The 21,803-nt window shown below is 38.6% G+C and overlaps 3 protein-coding genes across 6 annotated transcripts in view; 1 reads left to right on the top strand and 2 right to left on the bottom strand.

Moving 5' to 3' along the window:
• Positions 1 to 1,110, top strand: part of LOC107712104 (solute carrier family 2, facilitated glucose transporter member 11-like) — a 7,026-nt gene extending 5,916 nt beyond the window's left edge. Inside the window, exons 10-13 of the mRNA XM_016517235.1 lie at positions 46 to 147; positions 364 to 439; positions 559 to 686; positions 793 to 1,110. Of these exons, the coding sequence (XP_016372721.1) occupies positions 46 to 147; positions 364 to 439; positions 559 to 686; positions 793 to 1,011 (525 nt within the window). The 3' untranslated portion in view covers positions 1,012 to 1,110. The remainder of the gene's footprint in view (positions 1 to 45; positions 148 to 363; positions 440 to 558; positions 687 to 792) is intronic.
• Positions 1,111 to 6,369: 5,259 nt separating this feature from the next.
• LOC107712103 (POZ-, AT hook-, and zinc finger-containing protein 1-like) lies at positions 6,370 to 15,425 on the bottom strand. Of its 2 annotated transcripts, XM_016517234.1 has the most exons (6): positions 14,087 to 15,425; positions 13,925 to 13,988; positions 11,420 to 11,591; positions 10,902 to 11,063; positions 8,881 to 9,090; positions 6,370 to 7,513 (listed from the first exon to the last, which is right to left on the bottom strand). In XM_016517234.1, the coding sequence occupies exons 1-6, from the start codon at positions 15,268 to 15,270 to the stop codon at positions 7,050 to 7,052; spliced, it is 2,256 nt and encodes a 751-aa protein (XP_016372720.1). In that variant the 5' UTR covers positions 15,271 to 15,425; the 3' UTR covers positions 6,370 to 7,049. The 2 variants fall into 2 exon arrangements, with proteins under 2 accessions (XP_016372720.1, XP_016372719.1); XM_016517233.1 differs by lacking the exons at positions 8,881 to 9,090; positions 10,902 to 11,063.
• A 1,187-nt stretch (positions 15,426 to 16,612) lies between these two features.
• The window catches only part of LOC107712102 (eukaryotic translation initiation factor 4E transporter-like), a 12,759-nt gene continuing 7,568 nt past the window's right edge, over positions 16,613 to 21,803 (bottom strand). For all 3 annotated transcript variants that reach the window (XM_016517229.1, XM_016517231.1, XM_016517230.1), the window contains 9 exons: positions 21,217 to 21,300; positions 20,747 to 20,870; positions 20,559 to 20,629; positions 19,986 to 20,119; positions 19,600 to 19,675; positions 19,271 to 19,400; positions 18,834 to 19,172; positions 18,553 to 18,729; positions 16,613 to 17,669 (listed from right to left, as the gene is read on the bottom strand). In XM_016517229.1, the coding sequence (XP_016372715.1) occupies positions 17,473 to 17,669; positions 18,553 to 18,729; positions 18,834 to 19,172; positions 19,271 to 19,400; positions 19,600 to 19,675; positions 19,986 to 20,119; positions 20,559 to 20,629; positions 20,747 to 20,870; positions 21,217 to 21,300 (1,332 nt within the window). In that variant the 3' untranslated portion in view covers positions 16,613 to 17,472. The remainder of the gene's footprint in view (positions 17,670 to 18,552; positions 18,730 to 18,833; positions 19,173 to 19,270; positions 19,401 to 19,599; positions 19,676 to 19,985; positions 20,120 to 20,558; positions 20,630 to 20,746; positions 20,871 to 21,216; positions 21,301 to 21,803) is intronic.

The raw sequence follows: 21,803 nt of genomic DNA, 5'->3' as shown, positions 1-21,803 counted from the left end.
AGTATGACATGGTTACACATGAATTTTAAATCTGTGTGTGTTCAGAACCTGTTGATAGAAAGGTTGGGTAGGAGGCTGATGTTGATGGGCGGCTATGTTCTCATGACAGGATGGGCTATAGTCTTTACTGTGGCTCTTTCACTTGAGGTGTGTATTATTCAATGTTGCATTACCCCTCTTTCCCATTACCAGCACACACATACTGTAGTCACGTGAAAGGTTATGTACAAGCTAATGTTTAACCTTAAAGTGAACACATAATGTCCAACATTAACTTTATCGTCATTTAGAGTGTTCAACTGAAGTGTCGTCATCTTTGGTTAACTATAACTTTGACATCTGGTTTTACCTTTCACCCAATAGAATATGGTTAGCTGGATGCCTTACCTGAGCATGACCTGCATCTTCACCTACATACTCAGCTTTGGCATGGGACCAGGTGAACTACAACACCCTAACATACAGTGGAATGTATATATAATGCAACCAATTCTATAGTGTTATTTTATACTGTGGTTTGGCATTCATCAACACTGTGTCCATTTCTTCATACGCTAGCTGGGGTGACTGGAATCCTCCCAACAGAGATTTTTAACCAAACGTCACGTCCTGCTGCCTACATGACCGCTGGCTCTCTAATGTGGCTTAACCTTTTCATTATCGGGATGATCTTCCCTTTCCTTGTGGTGAGAACTTGAAAAAATAGTCTTAATATCTGACATATTTGACAAAATACCCATTAAGAATAGGATTTCCTTTTCTTCTGAATGTCCTCTGTGTGTGTTTTTGCAGAGCGGTTTAGGACAGTATTGCTTTGTGCCATTTGGGGCTGTGTGCCTCTTGACTGCTTTATATATTCAGATGGTTCTACCTGAAACCAAGGGAAAGACCCTATCGATGATCACTAAAGAGTTTTACAGACTCAACTACCGTGGACAGGTGAAGATGGATATAGAAGGAAAACAAGCTCAGTACCAACTAGGGGAAATCTTTCACTCCACTGCCTTATAGAGTGTTAAAAATTCTCACAAACTAAATTAATATTTTTAGAAAAATATATTTAAAATGATGCCTTAACTGTTCTTCATCCTGCAGTAAGTTTACATCTTTGTACATGCATTACTTGCTGATTAAATATTGTATTCTTCATCACTTGACTGACTTGCTTTGCTTACTTGATTCATCCATTAGTACAAGATATTGCTAACCATAGACTTAACTGCTTGGAAATGAAATGAAAAGAAGATCTCTGTAGCTCTCTTTACCATGATTCCCATCAGGTAAGAAAAAAAAATATTTTTGTAGTTTTGTTAGCACACTTGATACAGGAGATGGTTTAAGATAACACTTAGGTACGTTGACTTTGAGGGTGTGCAGTTATAACATTTCTGCTGAATGTTTTTCCTTAAGGTCAGTGTGATTCAGCAACACTCTTACGGCGGCGAACCCCTGAAGCTATTCTATGGCAACAGAGAGCTTTAGTTCATAGTAAACACGTGATTCTGTCTGGTATTTAGAACAGATTAACAAGACTATTCTAAATCTGTTGCTTATTTCTGCAAGATTATCTGCACAAATGGGCAACCGTACCTAAAGTTCTGCCAACTTTAAAAGGACATACTGTTTTAGGTCACCAATTACCTAGCTAACTCATTTAATGTAGTTTTGTACTGGACTGGGCTGTTAAAAAGCTACAGACCTTGATGTGTTATTCTCATACATCAAAGTTATTAATACTGAAGTTGTTCATTTTGTAAAAAAAAAAACACAAAAAAAACACTAACACATCTGACAGTTTGGTTTTTGGCTATTGTGAAATGGTTTAGCCATTAAAATTAGGGTGAAGTCAAATTGGTAAACTGTATGTTAAATGTGAATACATTTATTCTAAATACACTATAATGTTTTTTTATTTTTTTTATTTTTTTTGTGCTTTTTTTAAATGGCTTCTTAAAATACAAAATTTTATCCTACAAACGGGACACACATTTTCAGCTAGTTTGTGCTTAGGTTATACATTTGCTTATTATGATGGGACATTATACAATTTCTTAATAGACATTTTTCACAATATTTAATAATTACTTGTGCCACTGACAGTGACTTCATATATAGTATATTCATAATAGTATAAATAATTAAAACACTTCAACAGAAGTGCAAACATGTAAATAATTGAAACACTTCAACAGAAGTGCAGTGTACTAGGCTATATGTGGTACACAATAATGTGCCTGCTTTTATGTGTGCACGTTTTAATCCAACTGTGTAAGTGTCTAACACACTTCCATATTTCTGTGCATGCAGATGTGTGCTTGTGAACAGGTGTGTTTATGGCTTCAGGCTTTCTCGCGCTTTTAAAAAGGGCTGCAGGTTGTTTTATGCTCAGCATGGGTTATTTAAAAAAAAAAAACGCAATCAGCCTAATAGCCTGCTTTGTTTTTGGTTTTAGAAACCCCTTTAATTCCATTAGCCTTTGCACATTCAAAAGCTTTGATTTATTAGGACGGCCTATTTTATCGATCATGTTAAGGTAAATTACGACAGTCGAAAAACATTAAAAAAAATAAAACAAAGATACTTGCACATTATTGCATAAAATTGCATCAAAACAGATGTAACACAAATCTGTATTGTGGACTGATATACTTTCGAATTTAACTCTAAACAACTTTAATAAACTATGTTTAGGTGTGATTTATTAGGACGGCCTATTTTATCGATCATGTTAAGGTAAATTACGACAGTCGAAAAACATTAAAAAAAATAAATAAAATAAAACAAAGATACTTGCACATTATTGCATAAAATTGCATCAAAACAGATGTAACACAAATCTGTATTGTGGACTGATACTTTGGAATTTAACTCTAAACAACTTTAATAAACTATGTTTAGGTGACTATTTTTCTACTAATGTCAAAATTATAATTGTTATTATGCCACCATCATGCCAACAGATGGCGTCAATGAGCTAAAGAATTGGTTTAGAAATCCGAACGAACGGAAATAAACGTTCTGTTGAGCCTGAAATATGTACAAATTGAGAGAAAAAATGGTTGCTTACAGGTTACACTGGATCTAACCAAAGTACTTTTTGTGCTGGTTATTGTTTTGGGTTGACTGTAAAATCGTTCTCATTTTCATTTAAGGTAATATTTACCTTAGTCCTCAGATGAACATCCACCAAGTTGTATGGACTTTGGAGTGCGGGGCAGAGGGTGAGAGAAGTTATAATTCTGTTTCTTTTGGATTTTTTCTTTCTTTTCAATTTATAAAAAATTAAGTATTCATTTGAATGGTTTATTTATTCATCTGCTGCACTTCAACCCTGATGTACACTGCTGTTCTTTCAAGTAAGATTTTCAACATTTCCAATCTCACTAAGTGTGACTTTCTGCATTTCCTATGCATATTTTCTACTTTTCTGCTGCCAGGCTTATAATACAAATGGAAACACAAAAAAGGAGTGCTGTACTGCATTATGCAATATTGCACATAAATAAAATGAGAATATGTGGTTAGTTTGTGTGGTTAGATGTGTGGTTAGTTTATTTCAGAGACATGTGGCCTTACATGCAGCCTCAGGTTGGAATTGTTTATTGAAAAAATATGCATAAATAGATGTGGTTCATTAATGAAGCAGAAACTGATAGTCACTGATGCCTTAACCTTGGATCTGTGCTTCACAATTGTATGAATTCAAAAGAATGGATTAACTCTTTATTGGAACTGGTGTCAAAATAACAAGCCTTTAAGCAAATATTTTGTGCCTCTTGTCATTGTTACTGGGCCATTACTTGTGTATCTTTATGATTTTGACTTTCAATCAGACAAGCAGCAGGAAAGAGATTTTGGAATCCTCATCAAGGCAGCACTCATGTCTATGCAAAGATTCATGCTTGCATGTGAAGGTACAATATTAGCAATAATGAAAAGCACAATTTTGGTTTTCTGTTATATTTTGGCCTTATTACCAAATAATCCTCATTTAATAACCTTATGAATATTATATATATATATATATATGTGTTATGATTGGATCAGTCAAGTATGAAATAACAAAAAACTACACAGGTTGCCAGAGTCACACTGTTTTTACACAAAATAACCTAGAACAATATGCACAATTATGTGTTCTGAAGTGCTCATCACAAGAAAGAAAATTTTCAAATACAATTTTATTTTATACCCATCTCTGTACCAAATAGACAGAGACACAAAAACAGTGTACAAAAACAAACATCAATAGAAAAGTATGCTTATATCCAAATGTCCAAAAATTGATCAACGTTGTGACATAAATGGCAGAGAAACAACATTTTGTCAGAAAACAAAAAAGGTAGAATACCAAACGTACAAATGTACACCTTTCTATGTGCATGTCTTTATACAAAAGTGTCAATGCAACTCTGTTTGTATATGGTTTTTATAAGATAGGTCCTTTAAATGACAGATTTTTCCTACCCATCGCTGTTCACAATCAGTACTGGGAAGGCACTTTGCAACATACAAATATACAAATAGATAAGCAAGAAAACAAACAAACATTTCCAGTGATGTAATAAGCCAGAACATCATACAAGACACAAATAACAACAATAAAAATAACTGAAGAATTCCCTACAACTTAAAATTAGTAAATAAATAAGGGCTGCAAATATTCAGATCACACTTACTGGGCAGACAATGATTGTTACTATTAGAATTGTAAAATTGCAATCAATTAACAGATGTTATGATCTGATATTAGCAATGATTAGTCAAATAAGTAAGCTGAAGCTAAAAAACCTGCAGGTTTTCCACTGCTCAGATCAGTCCGCTTCAGATTTTACGGCTGCACATAAAAACAGTAAGTCGAACAAGTACATAAGGTAATAAAATAAAGATTTTTTTTGTGTCTGTACATTGTCATTCGTAGCTTCAATCATGAGTGACCGCTTGCAAAACCTCGGCAACGTTGTACAAACTGCCATTCCAAATACTCCAAATACATTTATGGTACACTATACTAATAACCTGCAGGGTAAAATTAAAGGAAAGGTAACCAGCATTAACACTGCATTTAGAGTAAGAGGAACAGGGTAACACCAAACACACACTCAAATATTTGCATAATAATAAAGACACAACAAAATTATGGATGTGTCAATAACAACTTAAAACAATTCTGGAGGTTCATATACTCTTCATCACTACCAAAGAAAGGCTGTTTGCTTTTTCATGTTAAAACTTACCCCCCAAAAAAAAAAAAAAAGACAAGAAAAGAAAGATCCATCAAATCAACAAGGTCAAGGAAAATATCTATTTACAAGGAACCCGTTTACATAAACTAATATAATTGGCCATACATACATACATATTTGTTATATATATATGAATGTTACGTCATGTATAGTGACAAGACTTTAAATTAAGCAGGAATGTACTGAACCACTCTGATATATTAAAAAAAGATTAAAAAGCCCTCTGTTTATATTACATTCTAGAGATAAAGGACATATGAGAGACCGCAGCATACAAACGTGTACTCATACATACATGTCATCACTCTCGTGCCGTCCTCCTATCGGCTGCATGATTCAAGAAAATAGCACATTGCAACAAAACTCAATATATACCTTTGCGTAAAGGAGACTTGGACACCGGTATCAATAAGTTAATAAAATATATTCTTTGCTTCTTGCTATATCTTACAGTGAAACCTGAAACGCTGTTGGACATTAAAAACGGACACACTTTTTGTGACCCAAAACAATCTGTCTCAGAACTACCAATGATAAAAAAACAAGGAAACACCACAAAAATGACTAAGTTAAAGGGATAGTTTACCCAAAAATGAAAATTAGCCTGTGTTTTACTCACCCTCGAAGCATCCTAGGTGTATGTGGCTTTCTTCTTTCAGACGAACCCAATCGGAGTTATATTAAAAATGGTCCTGGCCCCTCCAAGCCTTTCAGTGGGGGTAAGCGGGTGTTGGTTGTCAACAGTTCAGAAGACGTGAAATATAGTGCACGCATCCGTAATAAAACGTACCTCACATGGCTCCGGGGGGTGAATAAAGGCCTTCTGTAGCGAATCCATGCATTTTTGTAAAATAAATATCCATATTTCAAACATAATAAACACTTTTTTCTCACTTCCGCTGACTGTCAAACGCGGAAGCCGTTCCGGCGGATGACGTAGGACGTCGGTGTTGCGCGATTAGTGACGAACGTGGAGACAAAACAAAACAAAATGCCGGTCACGAATTAGAAGCACAAAACGAGGATTTGTAAAGAAAAATGTCGGAGGATTTCGAAGAGGAGACTGGTTTTCCTTTGATAAAGTAAAAGAAGAAAGCCACATACACCTAGGATGCTTCGAGGGTGAGTAAAGCACAGGCTAATTTTCATTTTTGGATGAACTAACACTTTAACAGCCATTATTTAGCCTGAAGTTTTAAAGGATTTAAAATCATTTAAGTATTTGTTAAAGTAACTCATACAGAAAAAGACTAAAATATTTATATCTTTTTTGTTTTATATCTAGGTGTTAATGGCCATTGGACTGCAACAGCTGCGCAAATTACACAGTCTCAGTGTTTTCTGATTGTGAAAACTTTTGTTTAGACTGTTAAAATTGTAATGCTTGCTAATGTTATGCTTCTCGGTGAGGTAAGTCTGGGCAAAAATAACCTAGAGGTACATTCTGAAAGTTTGGGGCATCATCCTCAATCCACAATCTGGAAGCTGAGAGACACACGTGATACACATACATGTCAAAAGCAATGAATTATTATTTTTTTAAGGATAGACCAATGAAATTGAGGATTTGTCGAAGGAGGAATAAACAGATTAGCTGCTTCACACCAAGATGGAATCAAAATGGCATCCATGATGGCAAAGTCAAAACATTAACAAACATTAGAATAGTAAGAAAAGCCAAAAACAAAACAAAAAGTAGTCTACATATGGCGTCAAGGAGTATGAGACAACAGACTAAACTCGCAGTTATGAAAAGTTTGGTTGTCCAATAAGGTTATAAGAAATGTCTGCATCTCAAAGGGGTCATTTCTCCCCTAAACCCATTCCACTGCTGCCCATCTCAGAGTCCACTAGTGAGGAGGCAAAGGCTGACTGGACGATCTGAAAGCCAAAGGATTCAAGAAGTGACATATTCTGTTGGGGGGAAAAGGGTGAGCCAAGATCACCGAGACCCGACCCGGCCGCAGCACGTTTCTTATGAACCCGGTGATGGTGCTTGTTGAGGTAAGACTTTGTGCGGAAGGTCTGGCCACAGTCGCCACAGGCAAACTTCTTTTCTTGGTCTATTGTTTGGATGTTTTTGGATCCCCCCGGTGAGGTCAATGCATCCTCAGGTTGGCCGTTGAAGATGAAAGATGTCACCTCCATTTCTTCTCCCTCTACTTTCTGTTCAGCCTTGAGGTCCGTTCCGTTGGAAAAGTCACCGAAAACTGCGTCCGATCCATCAGAGTCCTGATGGGGGCATTTCCCAGCATTCTCCTGCCCGTCTGAGGTAAACACAGAGTGGGGAAGGGGATATCAGGGAAGGAGGGGGACAGAGAGATATATAGGAAGAGAGAAGGAGCCTCACATTAAGCAACACATCTAAAAATAAAAATATTTCCTTTATACCTAAATCCTCATGACCACAGCAACTACTTATCTAAACCTGTTTCAGTATAAAAACAGCTTGGCCCTCACTGATCATTAGTTTGTGGCTTGTCTAATTTTTTTGTGCTGTTTTGTGACTTTGTGTAAGAAAGAGAAATATAATAAAAGTAAACTGCATCCTATTGCGTACAACATTATATGGAAAATTAATACTTCCGATTTTTAGTCTACTGAGATCCTAGGCTCTAGAGCAGTGGCACTTAACATTAGTTTGGGAGCAAAAAGGAAATTTTTATAATTTAGTCACCCTCAGGTTGTTCCAAACCTGTATGAATTTCTAGTCTGGAACACAAAAGATGATATTTTGAAAAACTCCCAAGAACCAAACAACACTGGAGCCCACTGATTTAAACTTTATGGACAAGAAAATCTCTCAAAATATCTTCTTGTATGTTCCACAAATGAAAGGCAGTCAAACAATTCTGAAACAACATAAAAATGACTAAATTATGACATAATTTAAATTTTTTAGTAAACTATCCCTTTAAAAATGTGGAGATTTCTCTACCACAAAGTAGACTCTACCAATCAACAACCATGAAAAACTGAATTCTCTACTCTGCTCTGAATGATTGGTGCTCACTTTTTTCTACATGTTACTGAAATTAAGCCTGACCTACTAACTAAGTAGTTCTCCTAGCTACTAACAAATGAGCGACACTTCAGCGCATGAGACCATAGATCATTTCTGATTGGCTGAGAAGCACTATATTTGGGGGAAAATTAGACCTTGTGCTACAACACTCTCATTAAAGAGTAACATGTTCACTCTATGAACAACATGTTGAGTACCAAGGATCTAGAGTTACAGTCTCTTAAACTCTATTCCACTATTTTGTACTCAAAATAATTTAAACTCTAGTTGGTTACAGGGCATTTTACAGACCCAGAAACCTAAGAATAAATACAGTCCAGTTCTTCCAAAGCATAAATTATGAAAGACAAGAGGTCAGAATTGGGTGCTGTTAAAGCAAACTGCTGAAAATCAAGCAGCACTGAGAACCACCAGACAAAAGCATGAGCAAAATACTGACGAGACAATTATTAGGTTAGAACTGAAACCCAGACGATATTTTACTTAACATTCTTGTAAATGTTAATGGTGCTTAGCAGATATTTGCACCAGACTTATCAGTTACAGCATCCAGACATCCTCAGTTCTTTGGCTCACCACATTGCCACCCTCAAAACAGCCTGTACTGACCTGTAAGAGGTCCATGAAGCGGAAACCCTGGTGCTCCAGGAAAGCGGCACTCCCAGAAATAGGGAGTTGGACCTGGCTTGCCCAGGAGCAGCTCAGGCTGCAGGCCGAGGGCCGGAGGGACGGGCTGGGGTAGAACTGGCCCAGTTAGCCCCCGAAAAGACCCCTCTGTCTCGGGAAAGGTAACCACGAGCCGGCGACTGGTGCAAAGGCCTACATGCCAGTAACCGCCCCAAGAGTTAAGGGATATGGGTAGAGGAAAAGACAGAGGCCAAGGGGGACAATTCGCAGTCAGTACAGTCAGATGACCTCTAGCTTCACATCAGTTCAGAAACATTGTTTGTTCAAAGCTAAAATGACAAAAATAAGTTTTGAATGAATGAATCTTTTTCTTTCATTACATGCCAAGCCAGCAGCTCAATGATACTGTTGGAGTGATACTGTAATGACAATTCTGTTCTGATGTAAAGTTAATGGCACCTTTCTGATGTATTTCTGCGTTACTTTTTGCATATTAACTGCCAAAACCCTAAAGCTTGCATTACAAGATCAAAAATAAATTCACTTCCTCTCATCCCCATAGTAATTAACTGGAAACAAGAAAAAAAAATTAATTTTCATCATTCTTGGCATCTCCATTACTAAGGTGTCATGGAAAGATTCTAGAATACTTTTAGTCCGTTAGAGAAAATGCTGTCTCCATATTGTTTCCTATGTTCAGTGTTCAGTAAGGACATTCCCAATCACAAGCTGCTGGATTTTATGGCAATAATTGTTTGAAAAAGGTCCATTAAATCCACAGAAATAATGCACAGCGTGTATTGTGCACTTATGTGGACATGCATGAATGAAGGATCAAAAACGCTTTCATTATGCCAGCACTTGATGGAGATGATAAGCGACACAGAATGGGACACATGGCCATGCTAAATTGGTCAGCAGCAAAGTGACTAGCAGACAAAGCTGATTGATAGGGCTGCAACTATTATTTAGCTCAGGTCTTAAATCAACTGTATCTCTAAATTCACCTTATTTAAATAAAGACTAATATAGAAATTTAAAGCAATAATTCCCCAAAAAATGAAAATTTGCTGAAAATGTACTCACTCTCAGCCCATCCGAGATGTAGATGAGTTTGTGTGTTCATCGGAACAGATCTGGAAAAACTTACTTACCAATGGATCCTCTGCAGCGAATGGGTGCCGTCAGAATGAGAGTCCAAACAGCTGATAAAAACATCACAATAATCCACAAGTATTCCTGAGTAAGCATTATTACGGAGTTGTTTTTTGGCTAGAAGCAACGCTTTGAAGTTAAAATACCTTAATGGTGGACTTGTTTTATTACAAACAGTTATTTACTTCACAAGATATTAACTGATGGACTGGAGTCGTGTGGATTACTTGTGAATTATTGAGATTTTTTTTTATCAGCCGTTTGGACTCTCCTTCTGACAGCACCTATTTGCTGCAAAGGATCCACTGGTGAGAGATTTCTGTAGATCTGTTCCAATGAAGAAACAAACTCATCTACATCTTGGCCTGAGGGTGAGAATATTTTCAGCAAACTTTCATTTTGGGATGAACTATTCTTTTAAAAGTAAATCTTTTTAGTCTCATTTTAGTATTTTGCCAGTACGCCAAATAATGAATAACGTACTTTGAATTTACATCTGGCAGCCATCCATTAAGTTTGCAAAACTATAAGAACTATCTACATACTCGATACCTCATCAGTCAATTGATACAAAGGTATCATTACAAATGCAATTACAATTACAAACATCCATTCTCATCCACTGAGAGAAAAGTCCTAAAAGATGATGTAATTCAGACTGCCAAATTCTGAACACATATCTCTGATTCCCTGCACATTATGCTGCAATAAATGATAAATGTGCAGCGCTACAATCTGTATTTGCGGTGAGTTTATATGCAAGCAGATGCAGCATCTGATAAGCAGCAGTGAAAAAGACAGCAAGTGAGCGAGCAACAATTTGACGCTGTGGGGAGAGGCTTGCTTGCCTTCCACTGCGCACTGGCGTCCTGAGTGGTAGGGGGCGCCGTTGTGCATCTGTGGTCTGTTGGTGCGTGGTTCAGGGAACTGATGTGCTGCAGAGGAAGGGAGCATGGTCGAGCTGTGGTGCATTTTTACGTGCACCTTTAAGTAGGATGCAGTAGAAAAACCTGAGACCATCGGAAGAACAAGTAGGAAAAACAAATAAAAACAATAAAACAAAAAACAGAACAACACTCAGTCTTATTAATCAGAAGGTTACTCTATGGCTTTCAAAAAATATAAAGCATAAGCCACAAACCTTTTCAGTACTACTATTTAAAACTTCAGCCTTTTCCCCTTAGACAGTTTTCTGCATTAATAAGCCAATCAGTTTCTGTGAGCCTAAGCTAACTTACTAAGGATGGTGTCAGTGGCAATGAAAATGTGGATCATTAGCTGGGTATTTTGTAAGCACAAGTTCTGCTGTGTTTATAAGCAACACCTTGATAAAATGAGTTATTTTCAATGCGTGTCTGACCAGTACCTTTGTTGCATATTCCACAGTAGTTATGAGGTCCTTCACTGTGTTTTTTCAAGTGGTCGGTCATGTAGGCAGCCCGGAGGAATTTCCCACACACTTGACATGGTATCTTATCTTCATGGCATGCCAGGTGTGACCTCAGGCGATCTCGTGTTGCGAAAGATGCGTTGCAAATCTGAGACGTTTCAAGATATGGTTTACAAGCATTTTCCGAGAGGTCATTTTTGGGAGTGTTATCAAAACAGAAAGTTGATTTAATGGAGGTGTTCACTCAAATATTTAAATTCCACTCTAGTACATATAATGAATGTGAACGAGGACCTGAGCTGTCGAGATCTAAAACAACAACAAAAAAAGCATCATTAAAGGATCATCCCATCCTGAAAGTGTTCAATATGACTAATAATAACATGTTACATATTACAAATCTTTTGAAGCCAAATTATATTATAGCTTTGAGTGAAGAACCATCTTGTCACCATGAAAATCTAAATTTCACTTTTCTCAATGGAATATCGCAGTGTTTATTATAAATTATATATCTGTGCACATCACTTTTTTAATGCATGCACCCTAGTAATGGGCGCGTTCGAATCACTGCTTCATGAAGCTTCGAAACATTTGCTAATCTTTTGTTTCGAATCAGTGTTTCGGAGCGCGTATCAAACCGGCCAGGTCACGTGATTTTAGCAAACGAAGCTTCGTTACGTCACACTGTTTCCAGCAGGTGTCGACTCGCCAGCATGTGCAATTGCTTCGAAACATCGAATCATTTTTCAAACCAATTGGTTCAATTGATTCAATGCTTCGAAAAGCTTCGTTTCTCCCAGCACCCTTGTAATTTAAGGAGAAAATACTCAGCAATGGTGTTGATTAATTGATTGGCACATGGTTTGCCTAAAAGCATATTAAAAACACCACATAGACAAATAAACAACATAAAAAAACTTGATTTTCACTACAGGGGGACTTTAAATTAACTCAGTCAATATTCAGTCCAGTCCAACCCTCCATTTGTTCTTGTTCGAAAAGCTGTTTTACTCATATACGCGTCACAGTACGGTAGAAAAGATGATTGCAAGTTCTGTTTCATGCCAACTTAATGTCATTATTTACTGATAATAATCTCCTGCAGCAAACTGCTAACCACTGTGACCACCAGTGTTTTTACATGCACAGACTAAAGCAACAATTCAATTTTTTGAAGGCCATGTAGATGCTTTAATCTGACTAAAATCCCACTGTAGCTTGATAATAACTACAAGTTAAACTAACCTGGTCAATCTGGTTTGTGAATGAATCATTTGCTGCATCCAAATTATATTATCCCATAAAAGTAGATCTTGTTTTTGTTAAGAAACAGTACATACTTTTGAGTGTGTAGCAGAAGTGTAGACAAGATTTGGGACATACTACCATGTCATAATTGCGTCTTCAATGGACCACTCTGTCACATAATTGTAATATACTATGATTTGGGACACACTCATTCTAAACCGGAATACTTTTAGTATTTAGGATGGGAAGTATGCAAATTAGGATGCAGAAAGTGAGACCAGATTTGTGAACTGCAGAAATTGATTCATTGCTTCTCTGTTTCTGCCACGGGATTGGCATCCCGAAGTAATTACACAAGCTTCAGTCTGAATCCAGCCCTTACGAAGATCTGAGATGACCGAACACCAGAGAAGAGATGATGCCAACCCCCCAGAGGATCTCAGATGATGCAAACCCTCAAACAACAAACAAAACTACCAAATTTTGCTATAAATTTAAATCACAACATATAATCATTACAGTTAATAATGTCCATGTCTGTTTGATTACATGTCATTAACTAACTGCATGAATTTTACTGTACATTTCTGCCATATGGACATCAACTTGACATAGTCACCACTGATAAGCTACTACTAAATATTATGTAGAAACTTTAAAATAGAAACGTACATTTTCTCTAAAGTTGCTTTGCAACAATTTATATTGTGAAAAGTGCTATAGAAATAATCTTGAATTGAGATTATTTGATTAATTGAAGAAAAAAAAAACATTTTGTATGTGTGCCAAAGCAAGATTTTACGTGAATAACGATAAAAATTCAAGGGGCGGTTGCATAAACTGCTTAGGGTAGTCTTAAAAGTTAGCCATCTAACTGTTTCTGCAAAAATGGTCATAACTTTTTAAAATCAGTCTCATTTAAATCCAAAAATAAGACCACTTACCACTTGGTTAACTGCTAGTTAGTCAAACTAGTTCTTCAGACACGGTATTAACATAGTGGTTATTTCTGTTTCTCACACAAAGCTACCATATGGCTTCATAAGTTTATTGTATTTTATGGTGTGCTTTTTGTTGTTGTGATGTTTGAGTATGACAGCCCCAGTCCTGTCACTTTCGTTATATGGAAAAGAGTGACTGGAATATGATTAAGAAATTCATTATATGAAAGAAAGCCATACAGATTTGAAACATGAGAATGGGCATACATTAAAATGTAGCATTTCTCACCTGACACTTGTGAGGTCTCTCTGTGGTGTGAACCTGTTTAATATGTCCATTCAGATGGTCTGGCCTACAAAAACAAAAACATCACACAAATCATGTATGATGACACAAATACAAAACGAATGCAGTGTATGTATAGAAGCATTCATAAATGACTGCGCTCACCTGGAGAAACCTTTCCCGCAGCTTTGACAGACATAAGGTTTACCCACCGAGCCGTCGTGAGACCGCACATGGTAAGACATCCTGTCCTTGCGTTTGAAGCGCAGCCCGCACACCGGACACGCGTACGGTTTCTCGCCCGAATGAGACAGTTTGTGCCGGTTGAGGTGGTAGACGTCTCGGAAGACCTTCCCGCACAGATCACACGCGACGTGTCGTCTCGTCCTCTCGCGTTTACGGTTGTCCGCGGGCAGTCCGTTTTCCTGAAACCGCGCCTGGGGATGAGAGATCATCGTCGGGCCGTCCACAGCGACCAGCTCCGCTCTGGTGCTCACGCCGCCGGTGAACGTCCCGTGCTGCGTCTCGTGGTTTCTCAACTGGACGTCGTCGGGAAACATCTTACCACAAACCCCACACGAGAAAATCCCCTCGTTTTCGTTTTGAGCAGTGCTGTTGTTGTAAGTGATCGGCTCTGTCGTGGGCTCTTTTTTGGGTCTCCCTCTGCCTCGCTTGGAGCCGTCGCTATTGAGGTGGCTGCTGGGAAACTCCAGCGGGGAAACCGCTAAGCGATCGGCCGCTTGTGCTCCGGAAGCGGCCGGCTGAGAGCTGTTACTTGGTTGCGTCGGATCGGCACTGTCGCTGTCGTTGTTGTCGGTAAACACTGCGCCGCTGGACACGCTCCCGTTTGACATGTCCACGGGCAGGGGGTATGACAGCTGCTCCGCGGCCCTGAACAGGCTGTGCTCGCCTCCTCGGGAAGGAGGCACGAGGATCTGCACGTTGGATTGTTTGATGACCTCCTGACAGATCTCGATGACAGATCGCATGAGCAGAAACTTCGCCGCGGTCATAAGCTCCGGGAAGCACTCCAGACGCACCACGATCTTAGAGGTGTACGCGAAGTCTAGGATGTCTCGGAAAACTTTGGGGCTGATCGTGTGCATCTCCAGCTCCTTGCCCTGGCCGTCGTCTTCCGCCTGACAGCTGAACACCGACTCAAAATACTCGCTGCACGCCGCCAGCACCGCCTTGTGCGCGGGGAAGCTCTCCTCTCCGACGCGCAAGATAACATCACAAAACCTGCCTCCATCTTTTCTCTGGCTGTTGAGGTTGTGTAGCATCTCTGCGCTGTGTTTGCTCACCTGGTACGTGTAGGAGGAATTCCACGGCTGTTCTGTCCTCTCCATGCCGCCTTCATTCAACAACCGAGCCTAACGCATACGACAGAAGAGGTAGACAAACGCAAACGAACGGCAAACACCCAATAAAGAGAAGCACTCAGCAGCGACCACCACTCCTCGCCTTTTTAGCATCTAACATGTTAGCAGGGGGAAAAATGGCAGCCCCCCAGCTTCCTGTGAACTTCGACCTTTGCTTAAAGGGAGGGGGTGTCGTTCGCGTTTAATATTTTCTGTTTTTAGCACAGTTTAATACATTACTTCGGTCCAAAGATAAAGCGCAGATACTAGTCACACACCGAAATTTAAGTTTCGCGTCCGTCTTCCTGGTTCGCAGCGTTATGAATTCACATCCTTGTTTTCCAGCGAGCCCCCTCCCCCAAATGTACGCCAGACACCGAATACATGACAGCAGACCGTCTCTTTCTCTCTTTTAGACATTGTAACCAATTAGAAAACATACAGTAAACGTGAACGAAATTAAAGTGAAGTGTCAAAACTCTTGAACTGGCACTGTAGCCTAGACAGTCAGTCAGACAGACAGCTGCTCTCCTGAACTGGTACTGTACATTTCAAGTACAAAGACAAACAATAGAGAAAGGTAATTGTTGTAGACTACACTGCCCTGTAGTTTTGGAAATCAGATGCACAAATGCTTTTAGGGAAACATGGTTTTTAAAAAAAAAAATCATAAAATTGCATAAAACACTGGTTTCACACCACAATATTTTATTAGTTTTTGAGCTCAGATTGTCTTTCTTGGGTGGTTGTCTGTTTTTTCAGATAACATTGAAATGTGCTCCGATTAATAATTGCAATCAGTTTTTGTTCAGTTTGCCTTCATATTCATGTTGTGTTGTACTTATGTAGTTTGTCTGCTTTTAAGTTTCAGTCCATGCATTATCCAGTGTCCTTGGGTTTGTGAAAAGCCCCATATAACAAAACAATATTGTTCAGAAAAGAAAAATAACACCTGGCCAATCGGCCATGAGATTGGGTACAGAAGTATGGCAAAGGGAGTATGGCTTGGACATGCATGGTTAACACTAGAACAGACTCCTTTATTTACCAAGGACGCCTGATATGTGCAACGCTAATAAATTCTACAATGTGCTACAGCAGTTTTGGCATTTTGATAATTTACTTGCAAGCATAGAGGATAATGACTGTCCAGTTTCTCTGGAATATGGAAGAACTGGGGCATTAAGAGCAAAGAACACCATGTACATACAGCCATTCAGAGCAGAAAATTTCATCAATCAACCCTCTGAAAAGTTAGCTTTTTTCCCAGGCAGACAATTTAAGACCTTGAAATCAATGAGACCTTGACAACAATTTTATGTGAATGATTTTTATTTTTTTTATATTTATCAACTATTTGTGCTTCTTAAATTAATAGCACATTACTTAATTTCCAACCCCTGCCACCCTAAAACAAATGTGATTCAGAGCAGTGCTTCTCATACGGTGACCAAGACTGGCTGGAGAAGGGATGGGAGGGCTTTTTGCTTAAAAAAAAAAAAAAACAACACACATCAAAAGGAAACAAAGGCACAACTAGCATTCACTTCTTGGGGTGGAAGACTGTCCCCTCTTGCAGAACATGCTGGCTTCAATATTCCAGCAAAAGTTTCAAGGGCATGTATCTCTGGATTAGGGATGCATTAAATTGCTACACACAAACATCTCCTTTCCAACAAACCGGCAATCAGCAGTGGCGCCCTTTTCCGCCCAGATCAACCCTAGATGGGAAACATGGAACATTGTGCAGACATTGTGACTGGACAAAACGCAACTTTCCAGTTTGTCAATAGCAGGATAACCTTCCCCACATAAAGACAGAAAATAATCTGTTTTGTAATAATCTGAAAATACATAATCTGTACAAATTCAGGCCTATACATTATTTACTTTACTGCAAAAACTGAAAATTCAAAACAAAAACTATGAGAAACTACTTTGTGACAAAAGCGGTAGGAAAAAAACCCAGTGTCTTTTCCCTTTTTCCTCAACTTCAGGCCTTTTAAAAAAAAATTAAATAAAAGAAATTTAGCAACTGCAAGGGTTTCAGACAGAGCACAGAAAAATAGACAGGGCTCTGACATCTGTACATTATAGTAGAAATCAAAGTTCATATCTTTCCAACTAGAGGGTAGTGGGGAAGGGAAGGGATGTCTTGCTTCACTCCTGCTGACTGGTCACAGGATGTCATCACTGGTGGAACTCGAGCTCGTCAACACTGATTACTTTAGTAGACGGCATAGAAGGGAGGGACTGTTGCAGCACGTCAGAACCAAACCACTTGGCCAGACCCAGAGGAGGGCTACCACCTCTTTGCTGTGAATGGTTTGTCCAATGAGGACCGTGGCTCTGTGACTGGGGGCCTCCCGATGGAGCCACTGGCAGATCTGTGGAGAAAATTAAATGATTGAAAAACCAGGCAAAAAAAAAAAAAAGCTAAACAATTAGAATATTTATTTGTAAAAATGTAATATATTCTCTCTTCTGTCTGGAAGTAAAGCATCAATATTTTGTTTAATTTTTTTATCGCCATGTCAGCAGAAAGTCTGTCATCATGGCAAAGACAATAAAATTGAAGCTTCAGTAATAAATGTTTAAAAGCTTGAATCTAGTAACAGACTGATAAATTGGCTGACTTTATGGCAATGAGATCGTTTTAGCTCAAAATAAAAACCATCACATCAGCAATTCTCTGAATTGCATTTATAATCATTAGATTGCATTATAATCGGATTATCAGCCATGTTCTCTAGCCACCCTGTTCTCTAGACAGAAACTGATATCCACATTTTTAAAAGACTTTTTTTTTTTAGCAATGACATTAAATGGTAGTAAACGGTGACAGTAAAGACCTTTTAATGTTACAAAAGACTTCCATTTCAAATAAATGCTGTTTTTAAATAATCCTTAATTTAAAAAAAAAAAGAAAAAAAGTTTCCACAAAAAAAATTGGGCAGTACAACTGTTTAACACCGATCAAAATTATTCCTGAGCACCAAGTCAGAGCAGAATAATTTCTGATCATGTGACAGTGCAAAACTAAATTTCAGAAGTCATTACGGTCTTAAATGATTGATGTCCATTTTTAATATTAAATTATTAAAGTAACAACTTCACAATAATGTTTTTATTGCATTCAACAAAGTAAATGCAGCTTTGTTGAGAAGGAGACTTTAAAAACATGTAAAAAAAATTTAACCAATCCAACTTTTGAACAGTAGTGTTTAACACTCTAATGTAGTCATTTTAAGACACTGGTGCTGTACTTACTTGGTCTCTGCTGCTGTTGAAGCCGTTGCTGCATGACTGCTAACTGCATGTGTGTTCCTGCAGCTCTAGGGGCCATGAGTGGATGCCCTGCAGGACCAAGGGGATACAGAGGCTGCCCTAAGAGGGCTGGGGGCAAACCCTGAAGCTGAGACAGGTCTACAGCCTGAGGGAACATGCCTGTTCATGCAGAGAAAGAACTTCACTATTCACCGTTTTTAGTTAACAACAGGAACATGTCTGGAACAGGTATGAATAAAGAGAAATCAAAGTCTGAAACCAACCTGTTTGTAATAATGTGGGTCCGAGCTGTTGAGGCTGGATGCCCTGAGCCAGCATCCTCTGCATCACACTGGGATGAAGCTGGGGTGGAGGTCTGATCAAAGGGACATGGGGAAGCAAAGGAACTGGATACATCTGGGGCCTGGGGAAGGGAGAAGAGGGCCCTGGTGACAGCATGGTGGGAGTGTGGTGGCCAGTTGTTGAAGGAGGCCTAGGTCGGTCTGGGTCTTTACTATGACGATTTGGAGTAGGAACGGGGGTGGAGCATGCCTTTACCCCACCAGTCTGAGGACCACTTGTGTCCACATCTTCCAGAAAGGAACTGGGTGATGGAGGCCCATCTACAAATGAAAAGGTAATTGCTTTAGGAAATAGGAAAAAAGAGCTACTGTTTATTCACCCTGCTCTGATCTCTTGGTGTATGTGCATTGCTTCATACCCTCCTGTGAGTTATGGGAGTTCACGGTCTCCTCTTTACTTCCTGGTCTACTCCCAGGATCATCTCGACCTTTCTCTTTTGACTCGTACATTTTTTTGATCACAGAAGTGGGAGTGAAAGATGGAGACAGCTGCAACAAGAGGGGGGAAAAGGTTGTTTAAACCAAACACCAAGTAATTTGTTCGTTGGCGTTTTCATTCTATAGAAGGACATTTAAGTTAATTCAAAACATTAAAATGGCTCTGTAATGCTGGAAGTTGATAAATACATCAGATGTATGATCAAATGCCTCCATGGCAGTTAAATTAAATGTGATGGATTTGGCTTACCACACTTGTTACTGTATTGCCAGGTGATGTCCGTCCAGGCAGGTGAGGCCCAGGTGAACGGTTCATCCTGGTTGGTCTACAAAACAGGAGATATAGATGCAAATAAATCAATGTGTCACTGTACACATCATCAACCCCTTCCATTCATTAGGTTACTCTTTTGGATATAGCAACGGTTCATTTTATGAATAAAAGCATAAAAGTTTCAAATCTGGTTAAATTTCACCTTTTCAATTTACAGCTCTTAAATGTACAAAAATCAGGAGAGTCCAATTCAAGATGAGTAACCAAGTACTAAAAGATAACTCAGTGATTCAAGAGGCTGAAACCATTAGCAAGGCTTGCTTTAGGCCAACCTGCCTATTGTGTCTGATAATCAATATTACCTGTTACGAAATGCCTTATCGTGAGCCTGTTTGTTGTAGCCTTGTTGGTACTGTGGGTGATTAAGAACTGCCAGTTCCTGCTGAAACAAAGCTTCCAGACTGGCCTGGTCCACTCCCATTGGCAAAGCTCTCATCTAAGAATAAGGAATTCATCTCCGATTAACAAAATGCAAAACCAAGTACATACTCTAGTATATTTTATCCTTATAGCCTGTTAACAGCCTTTACACAATGAGAATATGTAGATTCTCAGAACCACTGATAAATATTGTTAAATGTATTTTTAAAACGTCATGAAGAGTTGATATTTTAATATTGGTATTTAAATGGGAAGGAATTTTAATATTTAGATATTAATGTTTGTGTGTGTGTATATATATATATATATATATGTGTATATATATATATATATATATATACACACACATATACACACATATACACATATATACACACACACACAGGAAGTCTACATATTTATCACATGTAGACTTCTTGAAATGTAACAAGCATACATTTATATAAAAAAACAAAACAAAACAAAAAAACCTTGCTTTAGTATTTGAGTTTTACCTGTGGTGTATTCCTGGCCCGATGCAAGTCTGGAATTTGATCTAACACAGTTTGTGGGCTAGCAGGGAACCCTGAGATTCAACAAAAGATGGGTGAGGAACGTGGCATGAACAAATTACATTCATGTTGCACATTTAACATGCCTCTCTTAGTTTAAAATCAGTTACATTTAGGCTAACTCATTTTACCTGTTGCAGGTGGCATGCCTGGGAAAAAGTCCTGTCTCTGTGGGAAGAGTGGGGGTGAAGCACGGTGGTGTACGAAGCCAGGCACAGGGGCAGGAACAGGGCCATGAGGGGCAACCAATAATTCCTAAAGCACAAGATCTTATATTCTTTGTCAACTCAACACCATTAACTTAACTAGAACGGTGTTATAATACAATAAGAATAAGATGTGAGCTTCAGCTACAAGGTTACTAAAGCAGTCTCAACACCGCAGGATAGATATAATTTACTACAGTAAATTACTGGTGCCCGAGTTATTCAAAAAGGCAGTGATTTGTGTGCATGAACTTATGTTTACGCATTTCTGACAACAGTTTGCACCATTTCTTACAGTGATTTCACATTACTGAGTTTCCTAATGTCCTGTCGAGTATAAATTAGTTAAAATAACTTGTTTAGAACAAATAGAATGTTCGACTTTGTCAGATCACCTGAAAGATGTTTTTCTGCTGAGAGGCAGGTACCTGTGCCTCCGATAAGGGCACAAGAGCAGGATCCACTGACTGCTGCTGTAACTGAACACAAAAGCAGGGAAAAGTGATCATGTTAAGAGAGTTGGAGTATGAACCAAACAAAAACAGATCGTATACAACACATGCCATTTGGTCGATAAAGTTTTGTTAGCTGAAGTCAGAAACACTGATGGCACCTACATCATACCAGTGACGGCTTGAGCAAAAATGGTTAAAAACCAAGTTTGTTACAAAAGATTCACTGGAATCAGAACGGGATATACCAAAGCAATGCATGCAAAAGTTCACTGACAATTCAGCCACAACTGCTAAATACAAATTTATGCCCATCACTAGTCAAAATAAACACTCATTTACTAGCCCAGACAAACTAGCAAGTAAACAGCACTGGCTTGTGTTGCATGCAAAGGCGGGTAATATTAGAGCACAACAAGCTGGGCAACCAATACTTCAATCTCACACATGCAGCTTTACCTGAGGCTGGACAGCATGCTGCAAGCTCTAACAAAACCATGCAAACATAACCGATGGCAGCACACTTACAT

The sequence above is a fragment of the Sinocyclocheilus rhinocerous genome, unplaced genomic scaffold (genome assembly GCF_001515625.1).
Source record: "Sinocyclocheilus rhinocerous isolate Xijiao unplaced genomic scaffold, SAMN03320098_v1.1 scaffold1710, whole genome shotgun sequence".
Lineage (NCBI taxonomy): Eukaryota > Metazoa > Chordata > Actinopteri > Cypriniformes > Cyprinidae > Sinocyclocheilus > Sinocyclocheilus rhinocerous.
Note: the sequence above shows the minus strand (reverse complement) of the source record. Positions and strands in the feature narration are given on the sequence as shown.